The sequence below is a fragment of the Populus nigra genome, chromosome 1, assembly GCF_951802175.1.
Source record: "Populus nigra chromosome 1, ddPopNigr1.1, whole genome shotgun sequence".
Classification (NCBI taxonomy): domain Eukaryota; kingdom Viridiplantae; phylum Streptophyta; class Magnoliopsida; order Malpighiales; family Salicaceae; genus Populus; species Populus nigra.
The window spans coordinates 38,416,988-38,439,472 of record NC_084852.1 but is presented as its reverse complement, the minus strand read 5'-3'; the positions used below and the strand labels follow the sequence as shown (position 1 = coordinate 38,439,472).

Here is a 22,485-nt window from a genome sequence, read left to right as displayed (position 1 = left end):
GATTAAAGAATGAGAGAATAAATTGGGTCAGTTAAACTTAAACAGAGGTATGGTAGACCAGAAAAGAAAAACATAAAGATAGGTTGAATTAATTCTCCGACTAATTAATCTTCGAAGTCTGAAAAGACAGTCTCTTCTCTTCTCTATTGCTATGGACATTGCAGCTACAACATCCAGTCACAGGATAGTCCTCATCCTCATTCCCCTATATAAATAACCTGCCTTGGCACCATTAAAGGACTCATTTAACTTCTCGCACCATAACCTTCTCCCAACTATTACTCCCCTTCACATTCACAACTTTAATAATTCCCTTCTCTTGAACTAAACCTTTAAGCCGAATTTTATAGCTAATTTCTTAGCCACGTACACTCTCTTCTTATATATACAGCATCGTCTTTTCTTCAATTTCAGGCCACAATGAGTTCACAAAGCAATATTGAAGAGGCAGATGATGTGGAGACGAAGAGGCAGGAAGAGAAAAAGAAGCAACGGAAAGTTCCATTCTGGAAGCTATTTGCTTTTGCTGATTTTTACGACTGTCTGTTAATGGGATTGGGATCTCTTGGTGCTTGTGTTCATGGAGCTTCAGTCCCTGTCTTCTTCATTTTCTTTGGAAAGTTGATAAATATCATTGGAATGGCTTATCTCTTTCCCAAAGAAGCTTCCCACAAAGTAGCCAAGGTTTGCTAAAATTTGTCCTTACCGTGCATGCAAACATGCGCCCGCCCATTTCTTGCACCTCCTTCCCCTCCCCCTCCCTTGCTTCCTACATAATTTCTCTAGTCATTGCATGTGTGATCCTCTTCCAAGTGAAGGGTATTTTTGAATTTTCCCAAATATGATGGATTGTCTTGTTTATTTGAAATATGATTCTTGACAGGATATATTAACTAATTTATTGTTTTAGTTATTGGTTTATACTTTCTTTTTTTTAATTGTTTATTTATTTTCTTTCAGTACTCATTGGATTTTGTATATCTCAGTGCGGTTATATTATTCGCATCGTGGATAGGTAAGCACAGTTTTTTTAGTTTCTTCAATCACTAATTAATCCGTTGCATTTCATGATATTTAATTAATCCCTTCGTCAATTCTTTAAGCCTTTTCATCTCAGTGACTGTAATTTGTTGAGAAGTTTAATTAAATTCTAGTTGTCTTGAGGTAATAACCTTGATGATACAAATTATATGAACATGAATAGAGGTGGCATGTTGGATGCATACTGGAGAAAGACAGGCAGCGAAGATGAGAATGGCGTATCTGAAATCAATGTTAAGTCAAGATGTAAGTCTATTCGATACTGAAGCGTCAACCGGAGAGGTCATAGCTGCTATTACAAGTGATATTATTGTTGTGCAAGATGCCATTTCTGAGAAGGTATGTATTTCAGTAATATATGCATCAGCAGTTACAATAAGGATATTACGAGACCTAGCGATATCCATATCTGAACCCAAAAAAAACAAAAAAAAAGTATTCTGCTAATTTTTATATATGGTTATTGGGCCACTCAAAAATTGTGCAGCTCAAAAAAGAAAATTAGCATTTTGGAAATTCGAGGGCGTCCTTTTGGGGATGGAACGATTTTGGAAAGGTGCTAAAAACCGATAATAACTGAGGTTTGAACCACTGCAGAATGGACAGACCAACATAATCCACAAAACCCACAAGAGTAGTTTTGATGAGAATTCAAAATTTTGAACGCTAGCTTTTCCTTGTTTCTGGCTAACTTTCTTGAGTGCCTTTCTTTGTTGTGCCTATGCCTTACAGCAAGTTGATTTAGTGCTTCTGAAATGTATTCTGGTAAACTGATTATGCTGGTCTGTCAAATTTAAACTCACCGTGCTGGTGTGTGAAACAAGTGTCTGTTTCTCCCTCGTATCTTTGTAACTTGAATGTTGGTGAATGATGCAGGTTGGAAACTTCATGCACTATGTAAGCCGGTTTCTTGGTGGATTTATTATTGGGTTCGTTAGGATATGGCAAATCAGTCTGGTGACTCTATCTATAGTCCCTTTAATTGCACTTGCTGGTGGTATCTATGCATATATAACAATCGGCCTTATTGCTAAAGTTCGTAAATCTTATGTCAAGGCCGGCCAAATTGCTGAGGAGGTATCTCTTATCATACTAAACGTAGACAAAACTGATTTAAAATTAAGCCATTATACCAAATGTTGGTTTTGTTTATAATGTGTGAATCAAATGCAACTGACAAAATACAAAATCATTCTCTTCTCATTATTTATGATATCGATTCAGGTGATCGGAAATGTTAGAACAGTACAAGCATTTGCAGGAGAAGAGAAGGCAGTGAGGTCATATGTAGACGCTCTTAGAAATACGTACCAGTATGGGAGAAAAGCAGGCCTGGCCAAGGGTCTCGGATTGGGGACCCTGCACTGTGTCCTTTTTCTTTCATGGGCATTACTTGTTTGGTACACTAGCATAGTTGTCCACAAGAATATCGCCAATGGTGCTGACTCTTTCACCACTATGCTCAATGTTGTCATTTCTGGCCTGTAAGTGTGTGTTCTAATCTTCTTTTGTAGCTCCTTTCATATTTCATGGAAATCAATGTTGTCACCACATAGTGTTCGTTATGACTTTTTCCATTTTTAATGGGTTTAAATAGCGTTTAGCTCCTCGCATCTACATTTTCAACAATGATTCTAGGAGAATGCCCATATTTTTTGTTTTTCTTTTTAAGAGGATGGATTTGAACGCTACTGAAATTGTAATGGTAACTGAAAGCTAATAGAAAGCACTCTATTTCTTGAACATATCCGTCCTGTGTATCCTTATCATTTGAATTCTCCTGCCAAAATCGTGATTGAGGACACTAAATACTGTGATCATTTCTTTTCAGGTCACTGGGAATGGCTGCGCCAGATGTTTCTTCATTTCTCCGAGCCACAGCAGCAGCCTACCCTATTTTTGAGATGATAGAGAGGAACACATTGAGTAATACCAGCAAAAAATCTATCAAGAAACTAGAGAAAGTTGATGGCCACATTGAATTCAAAGATGTATGTTTTGGGTACCCTTCTCGTCCTGATGTAACAATCTTCGACAAATTCTGCTTAGATATCCCTTCTGGGAAGATTGTAGCTCTTGTAGGAGGAAGTGGGTCAGGAAAGAGCACGGTAATATCTTTGATCGAACGATTTTATGAGCCTTTATTTGGGCAAATACTGTTAGATGGGAATGATATTCGGGACCTTGACCTCAAGTGGCTTAGGAAGCAAATAGGGCTAGTTAATCAGGAGCCTGCTCTTTTTGCAGCAAGTATTAGAGAGAACATTCTCTATGGGAAAGATGATGCTACACTTGAGGAGATTACACGTGCTGCTACACTTTCAGAAGCAATGTCTTTTATCAACAACCTCCCAGATAGATTTGAAACACAGGTACTAATTTTCACTACCATGAAAATATTCAATTAGACAAGTTATGCATTAATATATGTATCTTCTAATGACTAATAATACCCTATTTTCATTTGATATAAACTTATAATTATATAATTCATGACTACATACGCGGAAGAATTGAGACTGTACCTCCTCTTTCTTTCAAGTTCTTGGTAATTAAAAGAGAGGTTAATGCAAAAGAAAATTTTCTTTCTGTACACGAATTAAATTGCTTAATGAAGCACTCGGCCTACTAATAGATGAACTTCATGAAAATTGCTTCAATCACAAACTCTATATATAGGAAGCAGAATCTGATGAAGGAATTTCACTTGGAAAAATAATATTAATGTACCTCCAGGTTGGTGAGAGAGGAATACAGTTATCAGGTGGGCAAAAGCAAAGGATTGCATTATCACGTGCTATTGTGAAAAATCCATGCATTCTTTTGCTTGATGAAGCTACAAGTGCACTGGATGCTGAATCTGAGAAAAGTGTGCAAGAGGCTCTTGATCGTGCGATGCTCGGAAGAACTACTGTAGTTGTGGCTCATCGGCTTTCTACAATAAGGAATGCTGATGTCATTGCGGTAGTTCAGGAAGGGAAGATAGTAGAAATCGGGAGCCACGAGGAGCTCATTTCAAACCCTCAAAGTACCTACGCTTCACTCGTTCATCTCCAGGAGGCAGCTTCCTCGGGAGGCCATCCTTCACTCGGTCCTACCTTAGGACCACCACTCAGGTATTCATTTATGCTCTGAAATATTTCACTAAAGATGAAATGTCAAAACCGCTAGATTGAATTCAATTTACCTGAGGTTACTAGTGATTTAACCATATCCCTTCTAAATTTTAAGTTATTGCTGAAAAAATGACTTCCATTTCACTATGGGTAATTGAAAAGTTCTTACCAGCTTTAATACTTCAAACAGACTGCTAAAGTTTCGGTACTACCTGACCCAAAAGTACTTGTTTCTACTAGAAGACATGCACTTGGTGATTGAAAAATGATAGTTACAGTTCTATGATGGCACAGAGGGAGCTGAAAAGAGTGAATATGTGCCTCAAACATCCTGATTTTATCCATATTATTGTTATGAAGCTGTATTTAGTAACTTTACTCTTGATTACTTTTTTAGCATGAAGTATTCTCAAGACACAAGATCAAGCTTTGGAGCAAGTTTTCGTTCTGACAAGGATTCAATTAGCCGGGCTGGTGCTGGTGCATTGGAGCCCATGAGGACAAAGAATGTTTCATTGAAAAGATTGTATTCAATGGTTGGCCCTGATTGGATTTACGGTATAGTTGGAACCATTGGTGCATTTGTTGCTGGATCCCTGATGCCGCTTTTCGCTCTTGGAGTCACTCAGGCTCTTGTAGCCTTTTACATGGACTGGGACACGACTCGCCATGAAGTCAAGAAGATTGCGATCCTGTTTTGTTGTGGTGCAGTAATTAGTGTTATATTCTATGGCATCGAACATCTCTCTTTTGGAATCATGGGAGAGCGACTCACTCTTCGTGTTAGAGAAATGATGTTCTCCGGTAAATACTTGGCCCTACTTTTACCGGTTGGTTTACCGAATGCCTTACCGATTGCTTTCATTTCATCACATAGAGAGAGCTGCGTATTTATTTGTGTCTTTTACCATAATTTTCTTTTTCTTTACAAATATTTGGAGAGCAGTTGCTCTATTGAATGCATAATGAACTTATTAAGTTTTCGGGAGAGAGCAGTTAGTATGAATTTTGTTCCAAGTGTTTGATTTTTCGCATTAAGCCATGTGGTCACCATAAACATGGTGCACCTTTGCAGTGTTCCGTGAACTGGTATAATATAGCACATGCACTGCTAAATTGTTCATTAGTTTACAATTTGAACTGTTTTACTGATTTTGACTGTTCTGCTGTCTCTGATTACAGCCATTTTGAGGAACGAGATTGGTTGGTTTGATGATTTCAACAATACAAGCTCTATGCTCACATCTCGTCTAGAGAGTGATGCAACTTTGTTACGAACTATAGTTGTTGATCGCTCAACCGTTCTCTTGCACAATGTTGGTTTGGTTGTCACATCATTTGTCATCGCCTTCATATTGAACTGGAGGATCACACTTGTTGTCATAGCCACGTATCCACTGATCATTAGTGGTCACATAAGCGAGGTTTTCCTACTTTCCTTCATTTATCTATAGAGAAGCAAGCTCTCTGTTCACAATTTAACAAAAAAATAATTCTGCATGCTCAGAAACTCTTCATGAAGGGCTATGGTGGCAACTTGAGCAAAGCATATCTAAAGGCTAACATGCTAGCTGGTGAGGCTGTGAGTAACATTCGCACTGTTGCTGCATTTTGTGCTGAAGAAAAGATACTTGACCTTTACGCCCGTGAGCTTGTAGAACCTTCCAAGAACTCATTCACCCGTGGTCAGATTGCTGGCATATTCTATGGCATATGCCAGTTCTTCATTTTCTCATCTTATGGGCTTGCTTTATGGTATGTTGTTTTATCTTCATCTCACAAACCTTTATTATTTTAAGCTGCAGATCATCAGATAACGAATAACCACTTGGTTCTTAGATCGAAAAATACCATTATCATTCTTTCATCAAACAATTGCAGTGAAAATCAGACAAATAAAACCAAATGGAATGGCCAAAACTCATTTCAATGATGTTTCTCTAAATGGCTCTTTCCCATATTGAAGAGTTTGAAGCAAATTGTAATGCCTATTGTTGTTTGACATTTGCAGGTACGGTTCTGTTCTGATGGAGAAGGAGCTCGCTGGCTTTAAATCCATAATGAAGTCATTTATGGTTTTGATTGTAACAGCATTAGCCATGGGTGAAACTCTAGCGTTGGCCCCAGATCTTCTGAAAGGGAACCAAATGGCAGCATCTGTCTTTGAGATACTGGATCGCAAGACACAGGTGATGGGGGATGTTGGAGAAGAGTTGAAAAATGTGAAGGGTACAATAGAGTTGAGAGGTGTCCAATTTAGCTATCCTTCAAGACCAGATACATTGATTTTCATGGACTTTGATCTAAGAGTGCGTTCAGGCAAGAGCATGGCTTTGGTGGGACAAAGTGGTTCTGGTAAAAGCTCTGTCCTTTCTCTGATACTTCGATTCTACGATCCAACAGCAGGAAAAGTGATGATTGATGGTGAGTTTCTTTGGACACCATATGTGAATATGTTTCGCAGATTTGGGAAACAGCCAGTAAGATATTTTTTTAGCTAATAATATAATTTCCACGCTTTGGAACCTTCAAGATCATAAATTGCAAGAAAGGAAAAAGAAATCTTAAAATTTGTACACAAGGAATAGATAGTTACTAAACCACCTTGATGATCTTTAGTTATATATTTCTTCAAATCTCGAATTGGTGACATCTTGTACCAAACACTAGTCCTCAACATTGTCTCCACACAATTTCTTAAAGCTGCCTTTCTGATTGGCTTCTTGTCGGAATTCCCACAGGCATAGATATCAGGAAACTCAAGGTGAAATCTCTTCGAAAGCACATAGGCCTAGTCCAACAAGAGCCAGCTCTCTTTGCCACAACGATCTATGAAAACATATTGTATGGAAAAGAAGGAGCCTCTGAAACAGAATTAATTGAAGCGGCTAAGCTCGCCAATGCTCATGGTTTCATTAGTTCTCTTCCTGAGGGTTACTCGACCAAAGTTGGTGAACGAGGGGTGCAATTATCAGGTGGCCAAAAGCAAAGGGTGGCCATTGCCCGAGCCGTCCTAAAAAATCCAGAAATATTGCTACTTGATGAAGCCACTAGTGCTCTAGATGTGGAGTCTGAGCGTATTGTGCAACAAGCTCTGGACAGATTGATGAGGAACCGAACAACAGTCATGGTGGCACATAGGCTATCGACTATAAAGGAAGCAGACCAAATATCAGTTATACAAGGGGGGAAAATAATAGAGCAAGGGACTCATTCTAGTCTTATAGAAAACAAAGACGGGTCATATTTCAAGTTGTTTCGTCTTCAGCAACAACAAGGACTTGAACAGAATCATGACAACAATGAACATATATAGATTATGATGAACATTTCTGCAGGAGCTTTCTTCTCAGATGTATCGTGTACGTTTTCGTTTCTTTTCCTTTTCGCCCCACAGGGTATGTATTTTCGGGTTTGATGTGAATTGTTTTTTTTAACCATGTGAAAATAACATAATATATAATAATAACACATGAATGAGCATGCTGTACACTAGAAAATGGCAGTCCCCAATCCCCATTAATTATTTTTAGCTTTTAATTATCTTTCCTCTGTTTTATTTTTTTTGAGCTAGTGTCAGCTGTTCTGTAAAAGTTCAGGTTCTTGCCCCCAGATTAGCTAAAGTGTGATCTTGCCAGTATTTTGGCATTTTACAGTCAGAACAGAAAACAAAGATGGTATTGTAGTAGACTAGATCACTGTAGCGTAATATTGGATGGAAAAAAAAGAAGAAAAACAACCACTTGTTTCTTTACACAGAATTTCAAGATTACACTTTTTAATAAAAAGAATATTGAAACGCTGATAAATTACATCGATTTTGGTCAATATTGGTTAATTAATTATCTATTTATTCATAATTCAGTCATAACGGGGGAAATAAAATAGATAGTTTTTGGATTAAAACAAACTATTTTTTAATCAATTTTTACTCAAAAACAATTAAAAAACAATGTCAATCCTCTTTCAAACAATCTAACAATCCAAAAATAGGTTAACATTCAACCTGAATAAAAAAGACTTTTCAATCTCAAATCCATCCTTTTATGCAAGTTTAAAGATAAAAATCACTATCATTAAACTTTTCTCATTAAATAAAACCTATTGATACAAAAAATGACAATTGAAATATACAATTTTAATTCTCAACCAGCTCAATATTTAAAAAATAAAATTGACAAAGATAATTTTAAAAAACTTCATTAAAAAAAACATGTGGGGAATGACTATAGCAATCCACAATGTTTTAAAGAAAAAAAATACAAAACTAAATTTCCCATCAACTTAATATTAAAAAAATAAAAACATCAAAGATAAATTTGAAAAAAATCATATAAAAAAACAAAAATCATAAAAAAAGAAAAAAAAAGAAAAAAGATCCATGTAGAGAAACACTATAGCAATCTATAATGTTTTGTGAGGAAAATTACAGTTGTAATACTCAACCAATTCAATATTAAAAAAATCGATAAAGATAATTTTGGAAAAAAATCATAAAAAAAGCATAAAAATCATGTAGAAAAACACCGTAGCAATCCAAAATGTTTTAAAGAAAAAAATACAAAGCTAAATTCTTAACCATCTCAATATTAAAATAAATAAATTCAATAAAGATAATTTTAGAAAAAAAACATGTGAAAAAAAATTGTAGCAAAACAAAAATTATATGGAGAAATATTGTAGCAATCGACAATGTTTCAAAGAAAAAACCTATAAAGCTAAATTCTCAACCAGTTTAATAGTAAAAAAATAAAATTAACAAATATAATTTAAAAAAAACACAAAAACAAAACAAATGAAAAAAAAATGCCAGTGGATAATCCTAAAGCATTCGTGAATAGACTTGGAATGCTTGTGAATGATTTTGCACTACCATAACTCTTTCAAGTTGATGACGAGCCTATAACACTCATTGATGGGTCAGTACCAAAATCACCCTAACTCATAGATGGGTCTATAAAGCTTGTAGGCATGTTTAGAATGCTAGTGGACGAGCCTTGAATGCTAGTAGACAGACTTAGATCGCTCGTAGACTAGATGACATACCTAACTGAACATCCATATCTATAATTTCTTGTGACAACATTAGGTTCCTGGTATTACTACCCAAACTAGATGGACTAGCTACGTGTGATACCTGTATGATCATTTGACTACAACTTGACACCTAATTGAACTCAATATTATAGGAGTTTTCTTGTTTAGATTTATTTTTCAAGTAAAGTTCTAGAATATACAACCCATTATTGTTGGCAAGCAACCTTAAATATTGAATTCATACTTCTGTCACTATAAATGGGAAAACCAACATTACAAGTTAGACTAATCCTAGTTTGCATCTTCCAAGTAATTTCAACTTCAATTTTAATATAACTTTTAGCTAGTTTAATCACATAATATTTTAGATAACCCGGTAAGAATCATGTAATATAGTAGTTAGAAACTTTTTACTTTCTCCACTGTAAGTGATGTCATTATTAGTAATGATAATGGTACCGCAATAAAAGTATAAACAATAATTTATCAATATCATGAGGTTAATTAAGATATATAATTTTGATAAAAGTTTATTCAACGAAACCCTAACCATAATTTTCTCCATAAACATTAAAAACCCAAATTCATCAATTTTCTCCATAAATAATGAAATTATCCACTCAATTGATGTATTTCATAGTTAATTGATATATTTTATACCTAATTCAATAAAATCCCTAATTTAACCTAAAAAAACCTAATACTATCCCTAATTCACAATTAGTAAAAACTCAAATTCATCAGTTTCCTCCATAAATAATAAAATTATCAACTCAATTGGTGTATTTCATAACTAGTTAATATAATTTATACATATTCAATAAAATCCCCAATTTAACCTAGAAAGGTGTAACTCTAACCTTTTTATTAATAATAGACAACAACAAAAAATCATCAATCTTCTTGACAAATAAAGAAACTAACAACTCAAATTAATGTATTTTATAGCAAGTTAATATAATTTAAATATGATTCATAAAAAAACCTTATTTTAAAAAAATCTATTTTTAAACCCTAAAATAATCAAAATCAACAATTAGCATAAATTACCACAAATACTATGAAATTAATTGAGAGAAAGTATGTAATATAACTTTAGATGTTGAATATGAGTAGCAGTGGTGAAAAAAAATACATATTTTTTTTATAAGATTAGATTAAACAAATCAAATATAGGATTAAATAAAAAGATTCGTAAATAAAAGTGTTAATGCTACAACCAGTTCATAAATTGTTAAAGCTTCCATAAAAGCCAGACTAAGCAATAAAGTACCTTGTATTTTTCCTTTTATCTTGGGTTGTCTTGCGATACCTTCTACAGCTTGGCTCGTAACAATACCTTGACCAAACCCAGGTCTAATAGAAGCAAGCCCAATGGCCAACCCAGCAGCAATAACAGAAGCGGCAGAAATTAATGGATTCATGATAGGTTCCTCACACCAAAAAAAAAGAAAGAGAAATGGTTAATGATACAATTAACCAATTAATTATTCCATCGATAAGATTTTCATCTAGTCAAAGTAACGCAACTAAAAGCTCCCAATTGAAGTAATAATATTATTGAATCATCAAAACTACTTTGATATCTGGGAGGGTTTTTTATTAAAATTACTATAATTTAATGCCTTTTTTATAATGAGATAAAGTGAATTAGTGTATTTTGATTTGTTTTATCAATTCTTTTGTGATTTTCTTTTTTATTATATATATAAATGTATTTATTTTTTAATCAAAATTTTCATAAAAAAAATGATTTACGGAATAATTGAACATTGTTTCTTTTTAATATCTGTAAAATAGCAACTGTGGGGAAATAGTTCCAAAAGCTATTTCTCTAACTTTGAACTGCAGAATCATGGCACGTGTTCTTCTTTTCTCCTCTCTCTCTCTCTCTCTCTCTGACGGTCAGCATTATTTAAAACAGGAACCGACGAATTCGGTATGATTTGAAGTTTTTATTTATTTATTGTAAACTTTTGGAACCACTATTTGTAAAAACCTTGTTTGTTTTGGATTTTTCCTTTTAAAAAGAGTGAAACTGAAACCCTTTTGAAAATCACTTTGTTTGCTACTTTTTGTAAGAATCTTCGATTAGTCTTTAATTCATGTTTTTTTTAAATAAAAAAAAATCTAATAATCAAAACAAAAAAAACTGTAAATGATATTTATTTTATTAATTAATAATGTAAAATTCACTATTTAGATTATAAAATCACAATAATTGTATAAAAAAATAATATAAAAAAATATTAAATTTTAATTCTTAACCAACTCAATAAAAATTATCTAGTTGAAAATAAAATTAAAAAAACAGAGAATGAGTTGAAAAACTTAACGAAGTTGCATTAAACAGTACCGGCGGGGAAAGTAGAAATTGCAGAAAACCATAAGTCCATAGGTGGGATCCTATCAATTTAATGCATGAGAGTGAAGGGTGACATTCATGACAGTGGAGCCTTTAATGGGGCACGATGCGTTCGTAATCTGTACACAAAGGAAAAGACAATTTCACATGTCAATGAAAAGTTTTTGCAAAAATATCATATTTCAATTATAACATTTAATTAATACCTCCATTCAAAAACATTATCTTAATTAAATATCGTACGACGACACCAAATTAATTAATGTCGTGTTTTTTATCTGTAAAAACATTATCATTTAAATTAAAAATATATTTAAAATAAATATTCTTACAGTCCTATAAATATATTTAATAGACATGAATCAACTATATCTTATATTCTTTGTTATCATAGTTATTTTTTTTTAGATATCATGTCATGCTCTTAAGTAATATCATCGTCATGATGTGAACACTTATCATGAGTAGATGGTTCATCACCTTGCATAACATTTTATATAATAATATTTGTGTTTAATGTGAAATTAAATAAATTAAATATGCTTTATAAAAATATCATAAACAATTATTTGTTTTGCCATATATACATTGTTGATTAAGACTTGTTTTTCTATTATGGCCTATGTTATTACATATGTTATACTTATAATGTGTATGATCCTCTTTTATATTCATCTTGTTACAAAAACAAGTAGATATTCGTCAATCACACTCTAATTTCCATCTAAATGAGTCTTTATCAACTCAAGGTCTAGTGAAATCACTTTATTGTAACTTGTTTAGTAATAGACGAAATGATATGTCATGCACTAATATATATATGTAGCTCTCACTCATGTAATGATCATAAATAAATTGTGTAAAGTCTAAGTGATTTTCGCCACGACATGCAAGAACATGTGAACATAGATATTGAAATATCTATCATTTACCACATGTGCATTTCCTATCATTCAATCTAATTATTTGTTTGACTTCTTCTCTGATATTTTTTTAGTGAGTTTCTCTCTTCTCTCTCTAAATAATGAACTAAAAAATATCAAAATGAATTTTCATACCAAAATAAAATTATTGTGAATTTTAGGCTAGTCATATATTTTTTGGCGTTTTGTTTTTAGTACTCTATTTGGTATTTTTATCATAACTTATTCTAATTGCGTTGTAGAATGATGAAAGGAAACAAAAAGTTTTAAAATGTAAAAAAAGAAAAGAGTAGGTTTACTGTTAAGTTTTCCAATTATCAGAGAGAGTTTTAACCTTTTTTTATTAAAAATTAATTTTTTTATATTTTTAGATTGTTTTAATATGCTAATATCAAAAATTAATTAAAAAATAAAAAAATATATTATTTTTATATTTTTCCAAACAAAAAAATATTTTAAATAACAACTACTGCTACTACTCTCTGACAAGATTACTGGATGAAGAGCTAAATACAGGGATCCTTATGGCTGGCTTAGATGCACGGAATAAAAAACATTGTTCGAAGGAAATCCCTTTTTTTCTAAGAAAAAGAAAAACCACTAACCTCCTGGTACTGATGTTCATCCGTTAAAAGTGATCATCAACTTATAACGAGGGCCTCCAGTGAAAAATATCGAGGACAAAACCCGGTTTTGATTTGCCAGTAGTAATGCATTCAATTGAGAGAAGACGAAATTTTTATCGTTCAGATGTATTTTTCATATATTAAATGTTGATTTCATTATAATGAGATTTTTTCATATAAATTTTTTTTCTATTTTTTGTTTCTTTCTCCAGCTGGCTTGACCAGGAGTCTATGATGAAACAGCACTTGAATTTACAGCAACTAACAAGTAACAGATGATTTCTTCAAAAAAAAAAAAAAAACAGTGCATAGTTCGGTCAGTCCCTGCTTTTATATAGTATCAGCTCTGCCATCATTTCTTTCATCGAGAAGGCAATTAGTAAATACTTTCTTTCAGGCTACAATGATTTCAATTTCCGGAAATGAAGACATCGATAATATGATTATGGACAAGATCCAGACGAAGAAAGAGGAAGCTGCAGGAAAGAAGCAACAGAAAGTTCCTTTGCTAAAACTTTTCGCATTTGCCGATTTTTACGACTTCGTGTTGATGGGGCTGGGATCAATCGGTGCTTGTATTCATGGAGCTTCAGTGCCTGTCTTCTTCATTTACTTTGGAAAATTGATAAATATCATTGGACTGGCTTATCTCTTTCCTCAACAAACTTCTCACAAAGTTGCCAAGGTTTACTCTTAACTTATTATTATCTATAAATTCATGCATGTGAGCGTCTAACAAAGCTTCTTCTTCCTTCCTGTAAATGGTAACATTGTTCATTCCATGGAGAAGGGTTATTATTCTTATTATCATTTGGGTTTTCATCTCCTTAACTCGAGCTCCTTTTGCAGTACTCGTTGGATTTTCTATATCTCAGTGTGGCCATGTTATTTTCGTCATGGACGGGTGAGCTCAAACTTTTTTTATTTTTAATAAGAAAATATTTAATTAGTTCCTTCAAATGAGTAACTTGTGTATTTCTCTAATTTAACCATGGTTTGATAGATTGCACAACCTTCTGTTGTGTAACTCAGCTAGCCCCATAACATTTTTTCTTTCCTCCTGAAACTCCTGCTCTCAACTCGTTATGATCAATCACATCGGTAAATACGGTGTGGATATGTACTGGTAATCATAACGATGATGATGAGCTTTGATGATGTAACTAAATAACCATGGATGCACAGAGGTGGCATGTTGGATGCATACTGGAGAACGACAGGCAGCAAAGATGAGAATGGCCTACTTGGATTCAATGTTGAGTCAAGACATAAGCGTATTCGACACTGAAACATCAACCGCGGAGGTCATAACCTCAATTACAAGCGACATTCTTGTTGTGCAAGATGCCATTTCCGAGAAGGTATTGATCTCCACTCCAATCTTTCTGGTCCCATGATAATAAGAGATGATGATCATCAGCCGTCTAATCAAATTCACTTCCTACAATTGAATTTTATTTCATTTCAATTTAGGTTTTGTGAGACTAAAATGGAAAACAATAGTAGAAATACTCATGCTACGTACAAGGGCAATAAACTAAGCTTGTTCAGACCTACCACTTGCTTTCATTGTTTCTATGGATATATAATTTTCGCTGCAAGGGGAATAAATGTTCCGACATTCAGTTGTGGCTGAAAGTTTTTTGGATTTTGGATTTCGTATACGAGTTGGAGACCGCTGAGGGTACTCTACTCACTGCCTGTATCATCATCATTGATATCTCGCTTGGGCAGTTGAGAGTGTTTGGTCGTTGAGAGTGCCTGCTATTACACGTTGTGCCCTGAATACGATAGAATTTACTGTTGTTTAGTTTGACGCTGCAAATTGCGTGGCTAAAAACTACAGAACTCTGATCTAAAATTACAATCTGGAATTTTTTTTATTTTATAAATTATCTTAGGAAAAATATCTTACAATTCAATTTAAATACAAATAGAATATCCCAATTAGGTAAAATCTTAATTAAATTGAGGTAGATCGATCTCTTAGCATGTCTCTCTCCTTGTCACTATTCTCGTAGTGTAAGATAGTTCAAGTGTTTGTCAATTTTCTGCTAATTAATGAATACTTAGATCTATTCAATCTAATATCTATAATTGGATTCTTAATTTGCAATGTCTCCTAAGTTCTTACAAATGGCCTCCACTAAAATGGAAAGTCACATTAAAAATACTTTTTGATCATTGATAATCCCACCTACTTATACTAATTGATGCAATATGTATAGATAAAAACTAAGGTTTTCAGATTTAAAATTATCACACTTAACTACAGGAAAAATTGTAGAGAACTCTAATATATTCTAAAAAATCTTTATTTTATAATTTATCTTTTGAAAAATAACCTACAAAGCTGTTGAAACACAAATACAAGGAAACAATATTCTAATTAGTAAAGTCTTAATTAAATTAAAAATCCTGATCAAAATAAAAAGATCTAAAATCAACAAGAAAAATAAATAAAATTTTCAAACAATAGTTTTCGAGTCTAATTTGATCCTAAAATAAAAGATAGCTGGCAAACTAACCTTTATTTTTTTATAATTAGATATTTAGTCCGATCTAATAAAATTATAAAATTTAAATGTAATCCAATAATAGAATTAAAAATTATGTTTGATGTCACTAAACTATGCAATAGTCTTGTTAGAACTAATGTTTGGTGTCACTCAACTATGTAATAGTCTTTTAGAACTTCTTGAAACCTAAAATTTTTTAATTAAACAATAAAATAAAAATAACTATGCTAAAACAATGAAGAAAACCGCCCCACATCAGTTTTTCTATTTTGTTTCGTTTATGGGTAATTTTGGTGAATCTCTACGTGGTTAATTATTTATCTACACTTTCAAATCATAAAACACAAGGTTCATCATGAAAATAAGCTTTATAGTTCACCTTGATATGAGAAATCAACTACGGATGTTGCTAAATATTTCTCATGTTCTTATTAGATTTCTTTATTCAAAATAATAGCCATGTATATTTGCAATCGCAAGTAATCATACGTTGGAACATACCAAGGCAAGTAGAAATGTGCATCCATGAGACCTTTCTTCTGGGATCCACGGAAAAAAAGAAAAAAGAACTCCTAAGAACTTATATAATCACAGTTTAATTTTTGTGGATAAATGGATGACCCCTAATCGTGAGTTGGGTCGTTTCTGTTACAGAATGATCCGACAATGCTATTTTTTTTTTTTAAAAAAAAAAAGGGTTTGTGGAGTTCCAGTGTATTCGTGAGGTGGATCGAAAGAGACTCCTCAATGAAGAGGGGTTTTATTACAATTTCTGGATCGATTTATTATAGGAATATGTAGTTTCAACTTCAAGGTGTATTTAGGAAACAGGAAAGCAGTCTCGACACTCCTATAATTTGTTGCCATAACTAGTATATATGCTGGCTGTGTATGTCAGAAAATAGTTATGTTACACAGAACTGGTTCATGTGAATCATTGCTGTATCCAAGTATTATTACTGGCTGCTACAATGGGTTCTTAGATCTGGGCCATGTATAATTTCTGTAAACTCCATGCGTTTGTGTGTGAATTAAGCTTCTCAAATCCACACTTATTGTGGCACAATTTTTGTTTTTTGTACATTTATTTGCTTCTGTTTCGTTGGTTTTGTAACTTTCTTGAACGGTGTTGCGTGATGCAGGTAGGGAAATTGATGCACTATTTAAGCCGATTTCTGGTTGGCTTTATTATTGGATTTATCAGGGTATGGCAAATCAGTTTGGTGACATTGTCTATGCTCCCTTTAATCGCTCTTGCTGGTGGCATCTACGCATACATAGCAACCGGCCTTATTATTAACGTTCGCAAATCTTATGTCGAGGCTAGTCAAATCGCTCAGGAGGTAAGCTTTTGCTGCTATAGGGAAACCAAAACAATATGAACAAAAAATTGCCAAGTGAGAGTTTATTAGTGTTGTATGGAGTTCAAAATATATCTTGGATTTGGTTCAGACAATTCATGTACCAGTGGGTTTGAACAGATCATAAAGTATAGATACTACTTGTTAAATGTATCAAATATCAACCAAAAACAACTGATGGAACAACAATCTCTGTCAAGTGTTTCTATCAAAGCTAAGATGATAATTAAGGGATGGAACAGTCTGATTCTTTCTCTTCACAGTTTATGATGGGATTTAATTTTCAGGTAATTGGTAATATTAGAACAGTGCAATCATTTACAGGAGAAGAAAGGGCAGTGAGATCATATAAAGAAGCTCTAAGGAATACCTACAAGCACGGAAGAAAAGCTGGTTTGACGAAGGGTCTTGGAATGGGAACCCTGCAGAGTCTTCTTTTCCTCTCGTGGGCTTTACTTGTTTGGTATACTAGCATAGTTGTTCATAAGAACATTGCCAATGGTGGTGAATCCTTCACCACCATGCTCAATGTCCTTATTGCTGGAGTGTAAGTCTTTGCTGCTGCCATTTGTCATGGAATCAACATACGTCATGGAATCGATTCGTTCAACTCTATTTAACATCACATTCATTTAAGCACATTGTGTTTTACATGACTTCTAGCCATCTTTGCTTTAAATAAGTTCTTATCACTTGAATTAATCAGCTTTAATTATCATATTTTCCCCCACCATTGACAACTCCTTAAGTATCATATTTTCGTTAGTCTATTGGAAAGAAAGATTTCAATGGAAATCATAGAAGAAGTTGGAAACAAAAGATGATTTTATATTCTTAATGGATGCTTGCATCCATTATCCATATATACCAATCTAATCATATGCGCTCGATTCTGCTATATTTTTCCATCCCACTTGTAATTTACGTTGAAATTATCGACATGCATTGCTTTTCAGATCCCTGGGAATGGCAGCACCAGATATTTCTGCATTTTTTCGAGCCATGGCAGCAGCTTACCCCATTTTTGAGATGATTGAGAAGAACACAGTAAGCAAATCAAGCTCAAAAACTGGCCAAAAACTAGGAAAATTGGAGGGTCACATCGAATTCAGGGACGTATGTTTTTGCTACCCATCACGTCCTGACGTAATTATTTTCAATAAATTTCGTCTTGATATACCTTCTGGGAAGATTGTAGCTCTTGTCGGAGGAAGTGGATCAGGAAAGAGTACGGTTATATCTTTGATCGAACGCTTCTATGAGCCTCTATCCGGAAAGATACTGTTAGATGGGAATGATATCAGGGACCTTGACCTCAAGTGGCTACGGCAACAAATTGGACTAGTAAATCAGGAGCCTGCCCTTTTTGCAACAAGTATTAGAGAGAACATTCTCTACGGAAAAACTGATGCCACCCTTGATGAACTTACAAGTGCTGCTAAACTTTCAGAAGCTATGTCCTTTATCAACAACCTCCCTGATGGATTGGAAACTCAGGTACTAATTTGTCATTGCAAACAATCACGAGAATACTGCTATACCTAGACTCCCACACACGCTTGTTGTCATTCCAATTCCTAAAAAACTCAGGTTCAAGTCGAAGGAAAACCACTTCAAAAATTGCAGCATGATCATAAACTTGAGAAAAATAAGGGATGGGAGATTAAGGAAGGGTTTATATGTTGTGAAATGATATTACACTTGCAGGTTGGTGAGAGAGGAATACAACTATCAGGTGGCCAAAAACAAAGGATTGCAATATCACGAGCAATAATAAAGAATCCTTCAATTCTTTTACTAGATGAAGCTACAAGTGCCCTAGATGCTGAGTCTGAGAAAAGTGTGCAAGAGGCACTTAATCATGCCATGGTGGGAAGAACTACTGTAATTGTGGCTCATCGTCTTTCAACCATTAGGAACGCAGATGTAACTGTTGTTCTTCAGGAAGGGAAGATAGTGGAAATCGGAAGCCATGAAAACCTCATCTCAAATCCAAATAGTGCATACGCATCACTTGTTCACCTTCAGGAGGAAGCTTCTGTGCAATGCCACTCCTCTGTAAGTCCTTCCGTGGGATGGCCACTCAGGTACTTCTTCATTAACATTCTGAAACTTCACGTAATCATTTAGTAACTTATGGTTTGTTTGTCCCAAATGACAAACTTTGAAATTCTGCCCTCCAAAAGATTGCCTTTTCTTTAATTTTAAACTTGGACTTCCATTTCTAACAGACAGTATTCAGGAGGTTTGTCCTACACAAGGACAAGCTTTAGTGCGAGTTTTCGTTCTGAAAAAGATTTACATAGTCATGCTGGTGTTGATACAATGGAGCCTATCAGGCCAAAACCTGTTTCACTGAAAAGACTGTATTCCATGCTTGGCCCTGATTGGATTTATGGCGTTGTTGGAACCATTAGTGCCTTTGTTGCTGGAGCGCTGCTGCCACTTTTTGCATTAGGAATGGCTCAATCTCTTGTAGCCTATTACATGGACTGGCACACAACATGTCAAGAGATCAGAAAGATTTCAATCCTATTTTGCTGTGGTGCAGTAATTAGTATTTTCGCCTACGCCATTATGCATCTGTGTTTTGGAATCATGGGAGAGCGACTTGCTCTTCGTGTGAGAGAAATTATGTTTTCTGGTAAATATGCTTTTTTCTTTTCTTTACTTCTACATTACAAAGCATTTCCATTACATATTTCTGTTTTAGATGCATTTTCTTAACATGTCCCTTTGGTGAATTCATAAGACCATTTCTAGGATTTAAAATGCTGTTGGTCTATATGTATAGTCATTCTTTTGATAATCTACGTTTCTATGCTACCATCAAGGGTCTTGTAATTCATCCCAGAAAAAGGGAACATGTAAAATATACATTGAAGGCTGGAGTTGTTTTCCTTTCTTTACAAAATGAACTTTCTAGCTTTTTAACTAAGCTTCTATGATCTGCTTGGTTACAGCCATTCTGAGGAACGAAATTGGATGGTTTGATGACTTGAACAATACCAGTCCAATGCTCACAGGACGTTTACAGAGTGATGCAATTTTGTTGCAAACAATAGTTGTGGATCGCACAACAATTCTCTTACACAATGTTGGTCTGGTTGTCACCTCATTTATCATTGCTTTCATCTTAAACTGGAGGATCACACTTGTTGTCATAGCCACATATCCACTCCTGATCAGTGGTCACATCAGCGAGGTCTCCTTTCTTTCCCGTATTTAGTACAGAATAATTTTTTCTTGTCAACATCTAATGTTAATCCATTTTATGAATTCAGAAACTCTTTATGCAAGGCTTTGGTGGCAACTTGAGCAAAGCATATTTAAAGGCTAACATGCTGGCTGGTGAGGCTGTCAGCAACATCCGCACTGTTGCAGCATTTTCTGCTGAAGAGAAGATCCTTCATCTTTATGCCCATGAGCTCGTGGAACCTTCCAACCGCTCATTTCTTCGTGGTCAGATCGCAGGAATATTCTATGGTGTATGCCAATTCTTCATATTCTCATCTTATGCGCTTGCACTATGGTACATAGTTTTATCTTCATCCGATGTTTTACATTTTGGATCACATAATGAATAACTACTAGATTCCTAGCATTGAAACATAGCATGAGCAGCAACACGGAGGTCACCATGACTGACACTGCAAACCCAATGCTCCTCTCATTTGTCCAATTGGCTTTGAGCAATAGTTTGAGAGGAATTCATTTTACTCTTGTTTAAATTTCTGCAGGTATGGTTCTGTTTTGATGGGAAAGGAGATTTCTGGATTTAAATCTATCATGAAGTCATTTTTTGTTTTGATTACAACTGCAATAGCCATGGGAGAAACTCTGGCGATGGCTCCAGATATTCTGAAAGGGAACCAAATAGCAGCGTCTGTCTTCGAGCTGCTGGACCGCAAGACACAGGTGGTTGGGGATGCTGGAGAAGAGTTGAAAAATGTGGAAGGTACAATTGAGCTAAGAGGGGTCCAATTCAGCTATCCTTCTAGACCAGATACATTGATTTTCAAGGACTTCGATTTAAGAGTGTGTTCAGGCAAGAGTATGGCTTTAGTGGGCCAAAGTGGCTCCGGTAAAAGTTCTGTTCTTGCTCTGATTCTTCGTTTCTATGATCCAACAGCAGGAAAAGTGATGATTGATGGTGGGTTTCTCTGGGTTTTATTTCATCTATTGCATGAGACAGGCATCAATATTATAGCAGCGTTTTGGAAAAAAAGATTAAGCAAAGAAACCAGTTGTTAATTTACCAGTAATGTTATGTTTTTCATCTTAAAGATACCTTTCAATCCGAATTTCGCTTATAAAAACTTAAATCTTTTCAAATTCAGAAATGCAAAATAGATTCTTCATGTTCTTCTTCTGAAAATAAACAGTTTCTCCAATTTTCAGTAGAAAAAGAATGGTGCTCAGCAGTTTTCCATGCAGTCATCCTGTTCAGTAGCTTTAGACAATTTTCTAAAGGTTCAAGTTTGGTCTGACTAGAATCTCTTCAAATTTCCTGCAGGCATAGACATCAAGAAACTGAAGCTGAAATTCCTTCGGAAACACATTGGTCTTGTCCAACAAGAGCCACCTCTTTTTGCCACCTCAATCTATGAGAACATCTTATATGGAAAAGAAGGGGCCTTGGAAGGAGAAGTAATTGAAGCGGCTACGCTTGCTAATGCTCATAGTTTCATCAGCGCCCTTCCCGAGGGCTACTCAACAAAGGTTGGTGAACGAGGGGTGCAACTATCTGGTGGCCAGAAGCAAAGAGTGGCCATTGCCCGAGCAGTTCTGAAAAACCCAGAAATCCTGCTATTAGACGAGGCGACCAGTGCTCTAGACGTGGAGTCAGAGCGTGTCGTGCAACAAGCTCTAGATAGATTGATGACAAACCGAACAACAGTCATAGTAGCACACAGGTTGTCCACTATAAAGAATGCTGATGAAATATCAGTTATACAAGGTGGGAAGATAATACAGCAAGGCACCCATTCCAATCTTATAAACAACATGGAAGGAGCATATTTTAAGTTAGTAAGACTTCAGCAGAGAGAATAATAGCATCAACAGCAGGAATGTAGATTGCCCTGCCTCTCATGCGGATGTGATATCTCCATTGTTTTATCCTTCTATATATACATAGTCTCCTCTGTGTTGTCTATCTGAAAATAATAATATGTTGGGACCTGCGGTCCAATATTAGAAGTTGCATTTTCTCATTCACTTGTTCCCTAAATATTCAGCCAAATGTTTCCCTCCATATTTTATATGGTGTATCGTTGGAATTTTGTTTTCAATTTAGTCGTTTGGTTTTTCAAATTTTCACTTTAGTCCTTGTTGTGCTCCATCTCATTGATTCTTCAAAAACAATTTGAGTTCCAGCTGCTTTGAGTTATTTTAGTCACCAACTTTTTTTTGTAATTATGTATATTTTTTTTTTAAATGCGTCATTGGTGGCATTTCTTGTGACAATTTTAATTTAAATTAAATTTACCTTTAA

General features: G+C 34.6%; 2 protein-coding genes across 4 annotated transcripts; both read left to right on the top strand.

Annotated features, from left to right (window-relative positions):
* The first annotated feature begins 114 nt into the window (after positions 1–114).
* LOC133680828 (ABC transporter B family member 2-like) lies at positions 115–7,657 on the top strand. 2 transcript variants are annotated; one of them, XM_062103832.1, is made up of 12 exons: positions 115–684; positions 961–1,015; positions 1,205–1,380; positions 1,918–2,118; positions 2,266–2,525; positions 2,873–3,413; positions 3,778–4,157; positions 4,555–4,961; positions 5,340–5,581; positions 5,665–5,912; positions 6,169–6,581; positions 6,899–7,657. In XM_062103832.1, the coding sequence occupies exons 1-12, from the start codon at positions 421–423 to the stop codon at positions 7,471–7,473; spliced, it is 3,762 nt and encodes a 1,253-aa protein (XP_061959816.1). In that variant the 5' UTR covers positions 115–420; the 3' UTR covers positions 7,474–7,657. The 2 variants fall into 2 exon arrangements, with proteins under 2 accessions (XP_061959816.1, XP_061959817.1); XM_062103833.1 differs by lacking the exon at positions 115–684 and adding an exon at positions 797–819.
* A 5,656-nt stretch (positions 7,658–13,313) lies between these two features.
* Positions 13,314–22,204, top strand: LOC133692352 (ABC transporter B family member 2-like). 2 transcript variants are annotated; one of them, XM_062113227.1, is made up of 12 exons: positions 13,314–13,793; positions 13,958–14,012; positions 14,294–14,469; positions 16,770–16,970; positions 17,276–17,535; positions 17,945–18,485; positions 18,696–19,075; positions 19,220–19,632; positions 19,952–20,193; positions 20,273–20,520; positions 20,729–21,141; positions 21,505–22,204. In XM_062113227.1, the coding sequence occupies exons 1-12, from the start codon at positions 13,512–13,514 to the stop codon at positions 22,041–22,043; spliced, it is 3,750 nt and encodes a 1,249-aa protein (XP_061969211.1). In that variant the 5' UTR covers positions 13,314–13,511; the 3' UTR covers positions 22,044–22,204. The 2 variants fall into 2 exon arrangements, with proteins under 2 accessions (XP_061969211.1, XP_061969219.1); XM_062113235.1 differs by lacking the exons at positions 13,314–13,793; positions 13,958–14,012; positions 14,294–14,469 and adding an exon at positions 16,295–16,621.
* The last annotated feature ends 281 nt before the right edge of the window (positions 22,205–22,485 follow it).